The sequence below is a fragment of the Pleurodeles waltl genome, chromosome 12 (genome assembly GCF_031143425.1).
Source record: "Pleurodeles waltl isolate 20211129_DDA chromosome 12, aPleWal1.hap1.20221129, whole genome shotgun sequence".
In the NCBI taxonomy this organism is placed as follows: Eukaryota; Metazoa; Chordata; class Amphibia; order Caudata; family Salamandridae; genus Pleurodeles; species Pleurodeles waltl.
The window spans coordinates 359,863,042-359,881,595 of NC_090451.1; the positions used below are offsets into that span (position 1 = coordinate 359,863,042).

Genomic DNA, 18,554 nt, shown 5'->3' on the forward strand with positions numbered 1-18,554 from the left:
TATATTGTTAATGAAGGTAAGTAACTTGCACATCTGATAGAGACTTCTAGTTGCAGATTCCTGACCCTAGAATAGATACCCAAGCAATACCAGCCTCGGAGGTGGGCTGTGAACCAAGATCATACAAGAAAGTCCTGCAGGGCCGAATGACCTCTACGGACCCGACTGTCCAGGCAGTAGTGTTTAGTAAACATATGCAGGGATGCCCACGTAGCTGCCTGGCAGATAGCCAGGATAGGAACTCCGCGTGCTAACGCTGTGGAAGCAGCAGTTGCTCTGGTGGAATGAGCGTGTAAGCCCTCAGGGGGTTGCTTCTTTGCAAAAGCGTAGCACATCTTGATGCAAAGAAGGGCCCATCGCGAGATAGTATGTTCTTGCACCCCCTTCCCTTTCTTCGCACCCACATATCCAACAAAGAGTTGATCGTCCACCCAGAAATCTTTAGTACGATTGAAATAGAACGCCAATGCTCTTTTTGGATCCAGGCGGTGGATTAGCTCCTCCTCATGAGGAGGATGTGGTGATGCGTAAAAAGTAGGCAACGTGATCGACTGGCCTACATGAAAAGGTGTAACGACTTTCGAAGGAATGAAGCCTTAGTGCGTAACACCACTTTGTGAGAGTGCACAGACAGAGCCTAAAGCTCCCTCACCCTGTGGGCAGAAGTGACAGCAACAAGAAAAACAGTTTTGAAAGTAAGGAGCCGCAAGGGACGATTGCGCATCGGCTCAAAGGGGGAACACATTAAGTAAGATTGAGGTCCCACTGAGGCATGATAAACGGAGTGGGAGGAAACAAATGGGGGAGGCCCTTAAGGAATCTACTAACAATAGGACACTTGAAGAGTGAAGGCTGATCAGGTAACCTAAGAAAGGCTAAGATAGCCGATAAATGGCCTTTAAGGGTGCCCAAAGAAGAGCCCTGCTTGGCCAAAGAAAGAACGAACAAAAGAACTTCAGAAAGAGGAGCAGAGAGGAGATCAACAGCTTTGTTGGTACACCATGCCACAAATTTATGCCAACAAAAGGCGTATACCGTTTTGGTGGAGGGATGCCTGGCTGTCAAGATTGCATCACAGACTTTGTGTGGAAGGTCAAAAGCCATCCACTGCCACTGCTCAATCTCCACATATGAAGGCGGAGATTATACAGGTTCGGGTGGAAAACCGTCCCCTGCTACTGCAACAGAAGATCCTCCAGAAGGAGCAGTTTGAGTGGAGGATCAGTGGCCATGCTCAGTAGCTCTGAATACCATACTCTACATGTCCAGTACGGAGCCACCAAGATTACTTGGGCCCGGTTGTTCTTGATCTTCTTGAGAACTCTGGACAGAAGTGGTATAGGTGGAGAGGCGTAAAGGAGGGTGAAGGTCCACTCAAACAGAAAAGCGTCGCCGAGCGAGAGCTGCCTTGAAAACTCCAATGCGCAAAACAGCTGATGTTGTGCATTCTCTGTGGAGGCGAACAAATCTAACAAAGGCTCTCCCAACTGCTGAAGAGAGCTTGCGCCGCCTCCGGATGGAGATGCCGTTCGTGATCAGCTATGCATCGACGACTGAGTTTGTCTGCTCTGGCATTCAGAGAGCCTGCCAGATGTTGAACCACCAGGGTAATGTCCTGATGTGCCAGCCAGGTCCAGAGGCGTAGTGCTTCTTGACAAAGGGTCCAGGACCCTACTCCGCCTTGATAGTTGCAGTACCGCATGGCGGTAGTGTTGTCTGTGAACACTCGCACCGCTTTCCCTTTGAGAGAGGGAAGGAATGCTTTCAATGCAAGCCTGATTGCCCAGAGCTCCAGAAGATTGATATGGAGTTGAGACTCCGCGGGAGACCAGAGGCCTCTGATCTCCACCTTTCCCATGTGTCCGCCCCATCCCAGAAGTGACACGTCCGTCACTATGGATAAATCTGGTTGGGGAAGGGAGAGGGATCTGCCGTTGACCTAATGCCGATTCAAAAGCCACCACTGCAGGTCGTTCGCAGTCCCCTCCGAGATCTGGACCCTGTCGGAGAGATTCCCCTGATGCCTCGCCCACTGGAACTTCAAGTCCCAAGGCAGAGCCTGGATGTGTCATCTGGCATGTGTCACTAGCAGGATGCAGGTGGCCATGAGGCCCAGCAGCCTCAGAGTCAGTCTCAGCGAAATCCAAGATACGAGGCTGAAAGATCGGAATTGTAGCCTGAATATCCTGGACATGCTTTTTGGGACGATAAGCCCAAAACTGCACTGTGTCTGGAACACCTCCAATGAAAAGGAGCGTCTGAGAGGGAGTCAGGTGTGACTTTGGCACATTTATAGTGAACTTCAGCGTCTGCAAGAGGTTCACCATAGCGTGAAGGTGGGAGATGACTTTCTGGGGGTAGGGGAAGACTGAAACCCTCAACCGGAGCATATAAGCTGCAACCCCTGCCATCACTTTCATGAACACCTGAGGGGCGCTGGTAAGGCTAAAGGGGAGCATGGTAAAATGAAAGTGCTCATGACCTTCCACGAATCGTAGGTAACATTTGTGGGCAGGCAGGGTGGGAATATGGAAATAGGTGTCCTGCAAGTCCAAGGCTACCATCCAGTCTCCTGGGTCCAAGGCAGACAGGACCTGAGCCAGGGTGAGCATTTTGAATTCCTCCTTCTTGTGGAAGAGTTGAGGGCCCGAAGGTCTAGGATAGGACATAAGCCCTTGTCTTTTATGTAGCACCAGAAAGTAGTGGGAATAACAACCACAACCTACTTCTAGTGCAGGGACCCTCTCTAAGGCTCCCTTGGCCAAGAGAGCTGCGCTTCCTGGCGGAGAAGTGGCAAATGATCCTCCGGTATACGGCTGAATGAAGGAGGCATGACTGGGGGGGCAGAATCGAAGGGAAGGAAATAGCCCTCCAAACGATCTGCAAAACCCACCTGTCTGTAGTGACGGATTCCCAGTGGAGCAGATGATGGCGAATCCTGCCGCCAACTGGAACAGAGTGAGGGGACGGACTATGAGGGTTTGGAGGCTGCAGCAGGGGCAGACTGGGCAGACCTCTGGTTCCCTGTTCCACAACCACGTGGGATTCCGTGTCCCAAGCCAGACAGCAGCTGAACAGCATAGGTGGCACGGTGGCTAGGAAAGAGACGTGACAGTGAGCCCCTTCTGTGGCCACGAAAGGGGCAGAAGGCAGACTGTTGGGGACGAGGGGCAGTGGAAAGGGCGAGGGACCAGGCCGTAGCCCGGGAGTCCTTCAACCTCTTCAGCCCCAAGTCCGCCATCTCTCCAAAGAGACAGGAGCCCTTAAAGGGCATGTCCATAAGGGTCTGTTGGACATCCCCCGAGAAACCAGATGTTCGTAACCAAGCGTGGCACCTCAAGGCCACCGTCGTCGCAACCCAGACTGTTGGTTGTGTCCAGCCCACATCGGATAGAGAACTTTGCCCTGTCTCTCCCATCAGTAACTGCTTGGGAGATGATAGCACGGGCCTCCTCTGGTATCTGCGTCAAGATTTGCCCTACCATATCCAACAGAGAGTGAGTATAACAGCCGAAAAGGTATGGGGTGTTCACTGACCGCAGTGCTAGACTGGAGGAAGAAAACATCTTCTTCCTAAATTGTTCCAGCCTTTATGATTCCTTATCCGGAGGTGCAGAAGGGAACGCACCAGAAGATGAGGATGCTTGGATGACAAGGCTCTCAAGAGTGGGGTGTTGAGACAGGAATTTAAGGTCGCTCGGGCGGGGTGTGACTGTCCTGTTCACAGGAGCCCCTGTGTTGGGTCTGGACGAAGTACCCAAAAGGACATCAGTGAGGGCTTCATTGAATGGAAGAAGAGGCTCAGCGGTGGAAGCCCCTGGTTGAAGCACTTCCATCAGGAGATTAGACCTGAAGTGAACAGCAGACAGCTCAAGGCCGAGGACCTCACCCACCATACTGACCACCATGGAATAAGTAGCGCTCTCCGCCGTAGCCATGGTAGGAGGAGACAGCATGCCAGCATCTGGAGAGGTATCCAGACCACTGTCCTCGTTCCAACTCCTGTGCCCAGTCCATGTTAGGATCCTGGTTTTTATAGGGTCCAGGGACCCCTCCAATCCTTCCCCTAATTCAAACCCATACGAATAATGGTCAGAATCCAACCTGGGGTGAATAGGCCCCATCCAACGCCGTTCCGACTTGTCGGGGATCAGGATCAGGTCCACGTCGATACTCGGCACCACCAAGTAATCTAATCTGAGAGGGCCAGAGTATGGATTGACAATTAAACATTTTAGAGGCAAATATTCAAATCAAAAGAAAAACTCAGTACTTGTAAGAATCTAATAAAATGCATTTGTTTTCTTTCAGCGTTGTAGCCTATTTTAGAGGATTACACCGTTAAAAGAAAATAAATACACTCTGTAGCTTGACCAACTTGAGATCCACAGATGAACTGATTAAAGGAACTACTCTGTTCAGTAGATATTAGAAGATTTGCCAAGCAAACCAAAGGAGACATATTTTCTTTATTACTATGAGGGATCAAAAGTTAAAATTATATATTATTTTTGTAGAGCATGCCATTCGCCGTAACTTCTTGGGACTTTAGATAATGTATAAACATACAGAATGGGCTAAGGCTTGTAAAACAAATGAAAGCTGCCAGTGCCTATTCGACAATTAAAAAGCATGGTCTTTAGTTTCCTTCAAAGAAGTGGCAGGTGAGGAAGAACACACAGATCCAGTGGAGGTTTATTCCAAGCCTCGGCAGAGGCCATCATAAAAATAAAAAAAATAACCACAAGTTACAGTTGTAGGGCCTCATTACAACTTCGGCAGTCTTTGCCAAAGACCGCTGAAGCTGCGGTCCACCGTATACCACCAGTGCTGGCGGTATCTCTGGCTACCTATTATGACTTTTCCGCTGGGACAGCGGACGGTAACAGTGTTTCCGTCTGCTGGCCCAGCGGAAAAGTCACATCAACATTGCAGCCGGCTCGTAATAGAGCCGGCGGCAATGTTGATGTGCAGCGGGTGCAGTAGCACCCGCGCGCATTTCACTGCCCGAAATTCGGGCAGTAAAATGCACGATGGGGCTGTGCCTGGGGGCCCCTGCACTGCCCATGCCAAGTGCATGGGCAGTGCAGGGGCTCCCAGGGCACCCCGAGTCCCCCTTACCGCCAGCCTTTCCATGGCGGTGTTTACCACCGTGGACAGGCTGGCAGTCGGCGACTCACCGCTGCCCTGGGGATTATGACTGCCAGGCAGAAGCCTGGCAGTATGTTGGAGGGGCCAGCAGTATGGCCATGGCTATTGCGCCATGGTCATAATAGCTGGCGGAACACCGCCAGCCTGTTGGCGGTGTTACCACCAGCTTACCGCCGGCCGCCAGGGTCGTAATGAGGCCCTTAGTCTTACTGTTTTGTATCTCCCACAGCTGGTCGATCAAAAGTACAATGTGGCTTACAAAAAGCAAATTTGGCCATCATAAAATGAGTCAACACATACATGATTACCTGGTGCACAACAACAAAGGGCTGAGATGATTTCTCTGACAAGCAGCCAAATAAAAGATTTGCGACAAGTAAGAAGCCTTGTTTGTGCATTCTGAACCATCCGCATCCATTTTGTAACTTGTTTGGGAACTAATGTGTAATGAACTACCATAATTCTGCCGTGATTGTATCAATGCATTGGCTACATACACGTGACATTCCCAATCAACAAAAGGAAGATTCTTTTTAAGGAGTTTAAAATGCCAGAAGAAGGTGATAGACATCTTTGCTTCTTGTACCTCCAAGGACAATTGTGTGGCAATGAGGATGCCAAGGTTGTGGATTCCTGTAGATGGTGTGTGCAGAGGGCCCATGATTTAAGTCTAGATCAGTGGATTCCAATTCTCATGGTTATTCTTGGTGATGAGAATTGTCAGTCTTCGATGGAATAAGCTTCAGGAAGTTAGACGGCATATCCCACCGGATGACAGCTAAGGCTTTCGTATGAGCCTTCTGATGTGATGGGACTCAAAACTTAGTAGGCTTAATGGGAGTAAGGCTAAAGGTCAGCTGAGTGTCATCAGCCTACATATAGTACTGAACTCTGAAATGAGACATAAATATTAAATAGTTGTCATGGTAAACCACAGCCTCCAGGAATAACACAGCTGACCTTTTAAGACACAATCACAGCCCAAAGAATACCATAGCTGATCTTTTAGGAATCATATTTAAATACAATGTTGGACACCACATTCAAATTACTAAACTATGCAATGATTTTGATTTAGACAGAACCTATAAGTTGAGAAACTGAGAAAAGGTGAACTGTTCGATGGGACTATAGTGCACAGGCCAGTATTCCTAAAGTAATAACTTGGTTAAAATTAAAAAGCGGTTTCTACAACTGGAGGGGCTAACAAGCAGGTGCACAGTCAGATATCGCTCAAAATATTAAACTAGCCAAGGACCCTTTGGAGTGTGCATCAGTATAACTCTGATTAATTTGGATGCCAAGAGTGTTTCTAAAATACAGGCTAACAGATTAAACACATTTCTCCTGCAAGTTATAGAGGTAGACCAGTCAGGCTTTGTGATAGGTGGACAAACTTGTGAAAACATTAGGAACACTATCCATCTCACAGATACAGTTTAATGCAAGTACCTTCCTGTGACCCTCCTAGCAGTGGATGCAGACATGGCATTTGATTGAGTCAGCTGGACCTTTCTCAGTGAAATCTAAAATGGGAATAAGAGGTTGCTACACTGATGAAGTTCAGGCAAAGTATCTGGCCTCCAAATGCCAATATAGAGTAAACTATAGTGAGGAAAAGATACTAAGTCTATCATTAGGTTTAGCATACATAATCCAGTTGAAAGATATTACACCTTTGCAGTGATCAATTAACTTAATTAGATATACGAGTGTCTAGCTGGCAAACTCAACTGACAACCTACTGGGTCCTAAATACCAGAAATAAAACTGAGCGCAATCTGGGAAAGTGGACAACTGAATATGTTTCTTGGTTGGGTAGGGTAACTGTTTCCAATGTGAATATTTGTCCCTGCTTGTTATACTGTTTCACGCGATCCCCAGTTCAATGCCCTGTGGAGATCTTAGATCATTGCATTCACAAATTTTAAATTATGCTTGGGAAGGTAAGAGATCAAGACTGACTAGGACTGTTCTAAGCACTCCCTCACTGGAGAGGGTTGGCCTGTCTCAATAGTATGAGATACTAACACACTGTAGGAACTGTGGTGGCTAGTTGAATAGACCAGGCATGAATCCAACAATCAATGGGCCCAACTGGATAGGCCATAGCTGGTAAATCAGACTGGGATTTGCTTTGCATATATGAAGCAGACAAGTCAACATAACTTGTATCTTAACTGCATTACACGAACTGCATTGGATAACGTGGCACTGCCTGGTAATGCACCAGAATATTACTACCTATCCACCATCCCTGAAACTACTGCATTTCAAACATCAGTTTACTCCAGGAATGCATCCCAGGGCCTTCCACTGATGGAGTAAGAGGGACAGCAGTGTATAGGAGACTTATGTGAGAGAGGTATTACTACAAGTGTCACACACTTTTAAGAAGGATTAAGTGTAGAGAAATAGGAAAGGCTCTACTGTTTCTATTTCTGCCACTGGGTTATGAACCTAGCATTACTTCTTGTCACTACTATGGATCTCACTCCCTTTGAGAAATTACTTATGTGCTGAAGCAAATACTTTGTGTTTTGCCTTACAATACCTTCTCAACAATAAACAATTAAACCAGTTGTCAAAATACTAGACTTGGTGGAAGACTGATTTAAGCACCCATAATGAAGACAGGGGACGATGGATCTTTGGAGCCATATTCCACGTAGCTACAAGTGCATACAGTACAGGGAGACTCATAAATGAATGAGCCAATTGTACCTTACTCCACCATAAACCCTCATTATAAGTGGCACTGTTAATTGTGCGTTGTGTGATAACCACTACTGCTGCAAGTATTGCAACTATGAGTTTGGTGGCTAACACCGCATTCCGGCAGCTTTCCCCCAATAAATTTCAGCAGATAAACTTGATGAAATCTATAAGGAAAAAATGCCTCAAAATTACCAGGATTTTCTATCTGATGTTCTTCCCCTTTTCTGGGGTCAAACTCCAAATTAGAAGTTATTTATTGGACCTCATAAAGTCCCACCCAGTGGAGACGGATTTTATTGTCTCGGTTAAATATTGGCTCACATATTGGGCCACTCATAATGAAGGCAATAGGCTCAACTGTATGTTTCTGAACCAGAGCAACGGATGTGGGGGGTGATATGAGGCAGAGAGCACTTTTTGCATATTCATAGTCTTGAATCAGGTAGCAGCCACCATACCACAAGTTACCAGGCATGCTGGGTAAAATCCTGGGTTATCCTATACCACTGGATCTTAGTAGTACTTTTAAGACTAAGATGCAAGATAGCCACTCACTGCCTTCACAGATACAGTACAGATGAATCACCTGACAATCATCTGAGATGTTTATATCTATAGACTGGGAGGAAACTATATTGTTAGACTTGTCAGCCTTAGGGTGGTCTTCCCCCAAGCTTTTTGCCTTATTCCTCCATTTTTAGCTCATTTCGTACTTGGTGGCCTTAAAATCTGTGTAATTTACCACTGCTAACGAGTGCTAAAGCATGTGCTCTCTCGCCTCTAAACATGGTAGAATTGGCTTACACTCTTTCTGCATAGTTAATTTACTTGTAAGTCCATAGTAAACTGGTGCTACATGTACCCAGTTCCTGTATATTAAATCCTACTGGTGGACCTGCAGCGTTGATTGTGCTACACACCTAAGTAGCCCTTTTAATCATGCCTGAGGCCAGCAATTGCAGCCTGTGTGTGCAGATTCAACTGCCATTTCATTTCAACCTTGCAAAATAAACCTTTTGCCAGGCCTAACCCTTCCTTTTCAATACACAGAGGTTACCCCTAGGGTAGGCCCTAAACAGCCCATAGGGTGTGGTATATTTAAACAGTTGGACTTTTACTTTTAACTATTACCTGCCCTGATAGTGAAAAATTGTTAATTTCTTTTTACTACTGCACAGCTTGATTCTCCTTTAGAAAAACAAAGGGTTAACTTATTACATTTCATAAGTGATCCTCTTTAATAGTAAAGTCAAATTTGAAGTCACAATTCTGAAAATGCCACCTTTAAAAAGCTGCCATTTTCTTGTCCCAACCATCTGGGTCTCCTGACTAGCTGTAGCTCACAGTTGGTCCTTGAGTATTGCTCTCCGACAGTGAGATGGGGGAAGATAGGTGCTGGCAAGATGGATTATCTATGATTTGATATAGGGGAAGACCTATCACCTACCTCACTTGCACATCACAAAGGCTCTGCCTGAGCACACTCACAAAGGGTTTGGCACTAGTCTTTTGTGACCCCAGACAATCTGGGGCCAGGGCAGGGTGGCAGAAAATTCCAAATACCTCTAGGGGTGGAAACCTCCAGCATCTTCTCCTGCTACAAAGCTAGCACCAGGTATAAATATTGGACCCTCAGATCCAACTTTTCAGTACACCTCTGGAAGTCTCAAAGGGACTGCTGTGCTGTTCAGCAAGAAAGACCGCTACTCTGTTGCCCTGCTGCCTGCATGAAAAGACTGGACCTGCATCTTGAACCCAGGACCACCAGAGTGATTCCAAGGGCTAATTGGTTGGCCTCCTGATCAGAGCCTCAAGGACAGAAAAGGCTCCATCCAACTTGAACCCAGCACCTGGACTCTGTCGGCTGTAATTCCTAATGTTCAAATGGTGCCACTCCAGTCCTGGACCCTTGGTAGCTGGCTTGAAGTTGCTCGGTCAGACCAGCTACTGTCTTGTAGGCAGAAGTGATGCAGCACAATGAATCTCCTTGCGGCCGCCACTGCCAGAGGCATCCTAACGCCAAACTTCGCAGTGCAGCCCACATCGCCTCTAAACTGCTGCAGAGCAATGCATTTTGGACAATGGTCTTCACATTGCAAGCCCATCATCAACAGAATCCTCAATGATGACGCAGGACTCTCCAACGCAGCCCGCAACTTCTTCGAAACTACCGGTGCCTACGCATCTTCGATGCAGGCCTTTGTATTGCAAGACCCTCATTGAAAGCATCCTTGAAGATGCAGCTGCTTCAGAACTGCCAGTGTGCAACGAATCTTTGACGCAGGACTCAGCATCATAGCCTGCATCTTCTTTGGAACCACTGGTGCGCATCTTTAATGAAGGACTTCAAACTGCAAGCCCCTCGTCGACAACATCCTCTACGAAGATGCAGAACTTGAATCACAGCCCACAGCTCCTCAAAACAGTCACTGTGAGACGTATCCTTGATGGGGGATCTCACACTGCTATGCAACCAGGATTTAAGGTACTCTTGTTCAGACGGTCTAAACTGGTCCATGTATGCGGCCAATCACGGTCGGCCTGAACAGGTGACTTTGTTCCAGTCCGGCGCCACCAGATAACCACGGTTGCCACTTTGTACTTCTATGCATTATTTTTACTTAATTTTTACTTAAAATTGTGAAACTGCATATCTCCGGTTGTACTAATTGGATGTTTGTCATTTTGGTCTCAAATAATTTATTAAAATGTACTCTAGTTTTCTAAATTGGTGTGGGATATGTCTTGTGCTGTGTTTCCACGTTATTTCTGTTTAAAATGCTGCATAAATACTTTACACATTGCCTATAAGTTAAGCCTGACTGCTTTTGTACCCAGTTACCAAAGGGTTATGCATAAATTATTATGGGGTTTGTTTTATCTCACCCTGACAGAGACTGTGGTTGCCGCTTGGGAAGGATTTTAGCCCCTTAACCTGTAACCCAATTTCCAACAAATAGTCTCATCATTAACACAGTGCTATCATAGCCTCTGGGAGATTTTGTTTATGGAGAATTTACCATACACCGTAATCCAAGAAAATGCAAAATGTCATTAAATTTGGGCCTGCTGTACTGAACTCGCTTGAAATGAGATCATACCGGGAAAAGAGATCATAACGGGAAAAGACTCAGAGCACTTAACTGGCTTTATTAAACCCTGCAGGTAGCACCACTTTCATCCATACTTTTGTGCATGATTAATGTGCTCATGTACCTGAGGCTTTGCTGTCCTGCTCATTAGGAATTGGGTGGTCAGGTAAGAGACAATAGAGAGAAAGCTATTTTTTTTTTGGGGTTGGGTGATTTCCCCACTGCTGAAGGAGACCTTGCGCCACCTCCGGATGGAGAAGCCATTCATGATCGACCATGCATTGAACTCTGAGTTCATCTGCTCTGGCGTTCAGAGAGCCCACCAGATGTTGAACAACCAGGGATATACCCTGACTTTTCAGCCATGCCCAGAGGCGTAGAACCTCCTGACAAAGGGTCTACAACCCCACCCCGCCCTGCTTGTTGCAGTACCACATGGTGATGGTGTTGTCCATGAACACCTGAAGCACTTTCCCTTTAAGAGAGGGAAAGAATGTTTTCAATGCAAGCCTGATCGCCCTGAGCTCCAGAAGATTGATGTGGAGACCGGACTCTGCCGGAGATCAGACACCTCTGATCTCCGCCTCCCCCAAGTGGCCGCCCCCATCCTAGGGGTGACACATCTGTCACTACAGTCAGATCTGGTTGAGGAAGGGAGAGGGATCTGCTGCCTTGGACCGAATCACGATTCAAAAGCCACCACTGCAGATCTTATGGTGTTCCTTCTGAGATCTGGACCATGTTGTAGAGATTCCCCTGATGCTGCGCCCACTGGAAGTTCAGATCCTACGGCAGAGCCTGCATATACCATCTGGCATTTGTAACCAGCAGGATGCAGGAGGTCATGAGGCCCAGCAGCCTCATGAGTCATTCTCAATGAATCCCAGGACATAGAATGAAACAATGGTATCATAGCCTGAATATCCAGGACTCGCTTCTCGGGAGGAAAGGCCTCCGATTGCACTGCGTCCAGAGCAGCTCCGATGAAAGGGAGCTTTTGAGAGTCAGTCAGGTGTGACTTCTGCATGTTTATAGTGAACCCCAGCTAATGCAGGAGGTTTGCTGTAGTCTGGAGATAGGAGATGACAGTCTGAGGCGAGCCCGTCTTCATCAGCCAGTCGTTTAGTCAGGGGAAAACTGAAACCCCTAGCCTGCGCAGATGAGCTTCAACTCCACCATCAGTTTCGTGACCAACAGAGGGACACAAGTTCTTGTGACCTACCACCAACCGCAAGTAACGCCTTTGGGCTGGCAGGACAGGAATTTAGAAGTAAGCGTCCTGCAAGTCCAACGCTACCATCTAGTCTCCAGGATCCATGGCAGATAGGACCTGAGCAAGAGTGGGCATTCTGAACTTGTCCTTTCTGAGGAAGGGAGTGAGGGACCAAAAGTCTAGGATAGGGCAAAGGTCCTTGTTCTTTTTTGGGTACCAGAAAGTAGCGGGAATAACAATCACAACCTACTTTTGACACAGGGACCCTCTCTATGGCTACCTTGGCCAAGAGAGCCACAACTTCTTCGCAGAAAAGTGGCAAGTGATCCTCAGTCATCCGATCGAAGAATGGTGGCATGGCCGGAGGGGAAGTCTTGAAGGGGAGAGAGTAGCCCCTTCGGACTACTTGTAAAACGCACCTGTCCATCGTGATGGATTTCCAGTGGGGCAGGTGATGGTGAATCCTGCCTCCAACTGGTCTGGGATGGAGCGACGGACTAGGAAGGTTTGGAACTGGTGGAGGTTCTGGATTGGGCTGATCGCTGGCTCCCTGATCCACGGGAACGTTGAATTCCGTGTCCACGCAGAGGCTGGGTAGCATGCATGGCACAGTGGCTGGAGGGAAATGGTTGTGGCTGGGTGCCCCTTCCATAGCCACGAGAGAGGTGAAAAGCGGACTGAGGGGGCGAGGAGCATCTGCAAGGCCAAGGGACTCCTTGGAGCACTGCATCCGCTTTGTCCCTGAAGAGACAGGTGCCATCGAAGGGAATGTCCATAAGCGATTGCTGGACATCCCCCAAAAAGCCAGATGTCCTCAACCATGAGTGGTGCCTCAAGGCCACTATCGACGCAACTGATATGCCTAGTGAGACAGTTGTGTCCAGCCCACAACATATTGTGAACCTGGCTGCATCTCTCCCATCTGCAACAGCTTGGGAGAGAATGGCCCGGACCTCTTCTGGGACCTTTGGCAGCACAACTGTATTCCATAAAGTATGGGAATAATGGCCCAAAAGGCATGCAGTATTCATGGACCGCAATGCCAGACTGGAGGAAGAGAACAACTTCGTCCCAAGTTGGTCCAGTCTTTTTGATCCCCCTATCCAGGGGTGTGGATGGGAATGCAGCAGAAGTGAAGAAAGCTCTCTGGCGTAGGGTATTGAGTCAGAAATATAGGGTCATTAGGTGCAGGCATATGGCAGCAGGTGATCATCCTTTTAACAGGAGCCCCTGTGCTGGGTTTGGACCACATCCCCAGCAGGAAATCAGTGAGGGCTTTATTCAAGGGCAAAAGGGGTTCTGACGTAGAAGCCCTGGGCTGAATCACCTCAGTCAGGTGGTTAATCCTGACCGCCACAGAAGGCAGCTCGAAGCCCAGGACCTCAGCCGCTCTTTGCACCACCACTGGCTGAGTATGAGGCTCCCTCCTCCGTAGCCACGGTAGGGGTAGAAAGCATGCCAGTGTCAGGAGAGGTGTCCAAGCCAGTGGCTTCACCCAATTCCTGAGCTCAGTCCTTTTCTGGATCATCTAGCTGGAAATCTATAGGATCCAGCGACCCCTCCTCACTCTCACCGTACCCATAAGTATAAGGGTCAGGATCCAACCTGGGAAACATAGTACCTGTCGAAGACGGAATCAGTGTCGAGTGACGACGGTCCAGCTCTGGGTCGGAGTCGGGAATGAGAATGGGGTTGACACTGACTGTGTGCCCGACTGCCGTCGGAAGGGTCAGTGTCTTTGCAGTGCCAGGTAAGGTTGCAATGACACGGGCGGCGTTGGCACAGATCTGATAATGGATCCGAACGTGCCCTCTGGAGCTGATAATGAAGCTGCCAGGGGTCCCCTCCGACTCTCCTGGGCCCGAGGGTGTCACAGGAGGGTCGGTCTGCCCGAAAATGAGGCGCCTAGCCTTGTAAAGCTCCCTGAGTTGGGCAGGGGTGGCTCTGGCTCCCAGAAACTCAGGAAGGCCCGGAGTCGACCCAGAAGCAGGCTTTGAGGACAGAGGCCTGGAGTGTCAACGCTCTTCCCGCGTCGTATCGTCCATGTGACGGAGTGAAGTTGAACAACATTTGTTCTTCTTCGACTTCTTTTTCTTGTGACCCAAATGTTCTGAGGACTTGGAGTGGGACGAAGACGAGTGGTGGTGGCTCCGTGAGTGGTCTCGTGGCCTACTTCTCGAATGAGAATGGGAGCAACGCAGAGCCGAGCGCCAGGACGCCATGAGCTTTCAGGACCGCTCCCTCAAAAGTCTTTGGGTACATGGCCCGGCACTCAGAGCACAACTTCAGGTCGTGATAGCGCTCCAGGCACCACAAGCACACGAGGTGCAGATCAGTCACCGACATCATGTGGTGGCAGAAGTCAAACGGCTTGAATCCGGTCTTGAGGAAAGACACCTGGACGCACTAAGTAGTCAAAAACTTTGACATAAAGGTCAAAAAGTCAGTCAACTGAGCGTAGTTCTTCTCTGGATGTGTGCATAGGCCAGGGCAGAAAGAAAAGAACTGATGTCAGCGCACCTGGGTGGCGCCTTTATACAACTGTAACGTCATCACGACGGTCACAATGCCAACAACTGAGGCGGAGTAGACCAAGGCCACTTGACAGCGTGCAAGGGTACTGCTCGAATAAAAATCTCCAGATCCAGTCTGACTACTGGGTTAAATTGTAAGGTAAGGAATCTGCTACTAGAAGTCACTATCAGATAGCACGATTATTTTAAAACCTTTGTTTTTATTTCTGTCTTAGGCATGTGCACAAAAAGATTTTAAAAAGGTAGGCAAATGTTGCCTTTACAAAAAAAGAAATTATTGGTTAATTTGTAGATTCTTTTCCACGTTTTAAATGTGTTCAGAAATTGTGCAAGTCGAGGGAAATATTCAGGTTTATGAACATTAATGAAGATCCATGAAACAGAAGTATCCTGTTTGGCTTGCATATTACGTAAGGTCAGTGGTTCTCAACCTTCTGACTTCTGTGGACCCCCACTGGAACTTGGGAACCCCTGCTGAATTTTTAAATCTGGGTAGCCCCACCCCCCCCCCCCCACTGAGTCATTACTGGAAGTCAGGGATCCTGGCCTAAACATTCTTGATGATTTAAACAGCAAAACAATACACAAGAAAATACAGAAATAAGCATTCAATAAACAAATACACAAATGATAACACATTTTCCTCAATATGCAAACAAATATAAATACAAATAAATACAAATAATAGGAAGGTTGGAGCTTTCCTAAAATCAATTGAAGCCACAAATCATCCATACTGTTTTCTGGTTGATGCACCTGCACTGCTCCCACAAATCAATCTGAGGATACTCATTTGGGTTTTAGCCTCCAATTTCAAATTCTTTGACATTTACAGTACGTTTTAAAATTAGCAATTGTACATTTAGCCACTTGATTTATATATACTTTATTCATCTGTTAATACTCATTTTCTAAGTAGTAGCGGACCCCCTGAGGAGGCTATGCGGTCCCCGGACCACAGATTGGAATCCACTGATGTAGGTAACTATTGTATTAATTATGGGACCTAATTAGTATAGTATGCATTAAGACTATACTAATCACAACTACCAAGACTGTCTTCTATGTTCTATGTTTAATAATTGTCTTTGGCTCTGTATTTATATTGCGCTTGCTGCTTCTTTTGCAGATTTTTGTGCTCATAAGTCAATGATATATATCTTTTTAATACTCACACCACCATGTACAGTGCTCTGAATCTAGACTTGGGTGTAATAAAATATTGCAGCAACTAATTTAAATAGCACTGAAAGATTTGGCAGCATTGGACATTTCAGATATCACTTGTATCTAGTGTCAAGTAAAACTTCAAAATCATCTTCTGATAACAGCATTGAGTTAAGTTGAATTAAGTGTCAGAACATTTCACCATGTCTCAAAGTGTCTTATGGTTAAGTTGATTTTTGGCAGGGTTAGTATCATCACTCACAATCTACTAGACAATACCTCATCATATTCTTCTAGGCAATTTCTCAAATGTCGATAACTAATAGGAAAATGTCATAAATTCTGAAAAGATATGGAAAAATACAAGATTTCGAGAGAATAAACGTTTACCTGATTGGAATATCTCATGCTAACATTTCGCTGATCCTGTGGGTGCACATAACGATGCACTGGATCAATATCCTTGGGGCTAACTAATTCTTCAACTGGAAATAAACAGAGAAAAAATATATTACGCAGGAAACTATTGTCCATAGCATCATGGTCCTATAGATTATGTTCATATCAATATAGGTCTCTCACCAATGATTGTAACATAATTTTAAAATGTTGCACTTCTTTGCTCCTGTTCACTATTAACATTTATCATACGATGCCTATTTCGTATTTTGAAGATTTTTTAACATACATCAAGCCTAACGCACTGGCCTATATTTAATCAAATCTACACCTAAGTATGAATGAAAGTGTAGGGACAAATCAGCTAAAGCATGAATGAACCAAGCCCACAATGCTATAACAAATGTTAAGCAAATTAAATGGGAATTAAAAACAATATAATTATAATTTTATCCTTCAATTTTAATGCCTTTATAGTTAGTTTTAAATACTATAAAATCTACAAATGATAGATTTTAGTTGGTAGATGGCTTTGCATTAAGAGGTTCTGAGAATGTGCATATTACCCACACTCTTCAAACCCTACTAAATACCTTATGCAAAGAAGAACTAAAGTTTGAAATATTTTTGGGTTCAGACGTTTGGATTGTGTTGAAAAGTCATCATTTAATTTTCCATCTAGCCCCACCCTTTTTTCCAGACTTTTTCTCTATCCCCTTTCAGGGGGTGTATAATTTTAGGATCAATCTTGGACTGAAAAATGTCTCCACATTTTCAACGGAGGAAATATTCCATTTAACTGGGGTGGCTACAGTTACCTCCACAAAGTGGAAGATAAAAATGTAATTATCTTTGGTAATGTTCTTCTAGATTGTGTGTGTAATACCCCTGTAGATTACTCATATGAAACTTAACCCCAGGCTTCATACTTGATCCAGAAAAGTCTGCAGCAAAATTATGTGACACTGTGCAGCTCTAGCATAGGATCTAAAAGATAACCAGAAAGGAGACAGCAACAAACACAGGTTACAAGCCTCTAAGGAGATGCCAATTCCCTTATTTTTCCTGCTGGAATGAGTTAAAAGAAAATGTTTTGCTTTGTTACTGCTTTACCTGCATGTATTTAATGGATTTATGTGCAAGATGTAACCAACATACAAAGGAATGTGACTTTACCTTCTAGGGAAACTTTCCATGTTAAATAGTAAAGTAAGGGGGAATGGAGGCTGAGATTGCTAGTCCTCCATTCTCCTCGCCAACACAATTGCAAGTTGGAAGGTAGTTTAAGCATAGAGCACAAATTCATAGGCCCTAAGTCCGTAAAATAAAAAGGATAGGTGGTAGAGAAACCCTTTCAGGTATCACCATACCTTTGTGGTCCTCTAAATAAAGACTTTACTCAGGGGAGCATTAGAATACTGATGCATAGAGGGTAGTCCTTCACAATGCCAATGTGCAAACCATTGCAAGCTAGAAAGACTGAAAAATACTTATGGGTTTAAATATCGATGCCACAGCATCTGAGCTACCTGAACGGAATTTCTTCATTTTGACAATATCCAAAATGGAGAAAGTCTGCTTGATGAAACTGCGTTTTGTAGAAATGTCAAAATGACGAAATACCTTTTCCACAAAAACGCATATTTTCGTGGAGAAGGTAAATGTCTATTTGTTAAAAAAGGATTGCAGTAGACCGTTTTTTGTCTACCATAAACCAGAGGTTTGAAAAACAAAACGCAACACAAGAAGACAGAAGATGACAGCATGATCAGCAAGATAAGGGGAAGAGGGGGAAAGTGGGAAGATATGGCAGATGTGGATAGTGAAGATGGGTGAGAGGTCATTTTAGGCGATATATGAAAGATAAAACGTGGGATAAAGCAAGAGCAGGGGCAGCACCAGTAAAAAATAAAAGTTGATGGTAGAAGAATCAGAGTGTGAGAAGGGGGGATTCACCCCTTGTGTCACATAGATGTTGAATAAGGTTGCATTTAGTTCTGAATCCTACAGCACCCCGCATGTCAAGCTGTTACTTCCTGACATTAAAGGAGGAAGGGAAACAGTTTGAAAATGTTTTTTAAGTTAGATTTCAAACACTGCCAGGCATCCATCCCTTATCTCAGCCTCCCAAAGGCACTGTAAGATGATGGTATAGGAGACCATGGTGAAGATAGCAGAACTCTGTAACGAGGACAAGGTGAGAAGAGCATTTTGCATAGAAGAACAGTTTTGTGTTGAGGACTGCTCGTAGAACCACTTCACTTCTGTGAGCCAGTCAGA

General features: G+C 45.9%; 1 protein-coding gene across 3 annotated transcripts in view; it reads right to left on the minus strand.

Annotated features, from left to right (window-relative positions):
• PHKB (phosphorylase kinase regulatory subunit beta) overlaps positions 1-18,554 on the minus strand; it is a 1,122,330-nt gene that overhangs the window by 427,684 nt on the left and 676,092 nt on the right. For all 3 annotated transcript variants that reach the window (XM_069216595.1, XM_069216596.1, XM_069216594.1), the window contains one exon: positions 16,266-16,360. In XM_069216595.1, coding sequence (XP_069072696.1) covers positions 16,266-16,360 — 95 coding nt within the window. The remainder of the gene's footprint in view (positions 1-16,265; positions 16,361-18,554) is intronic.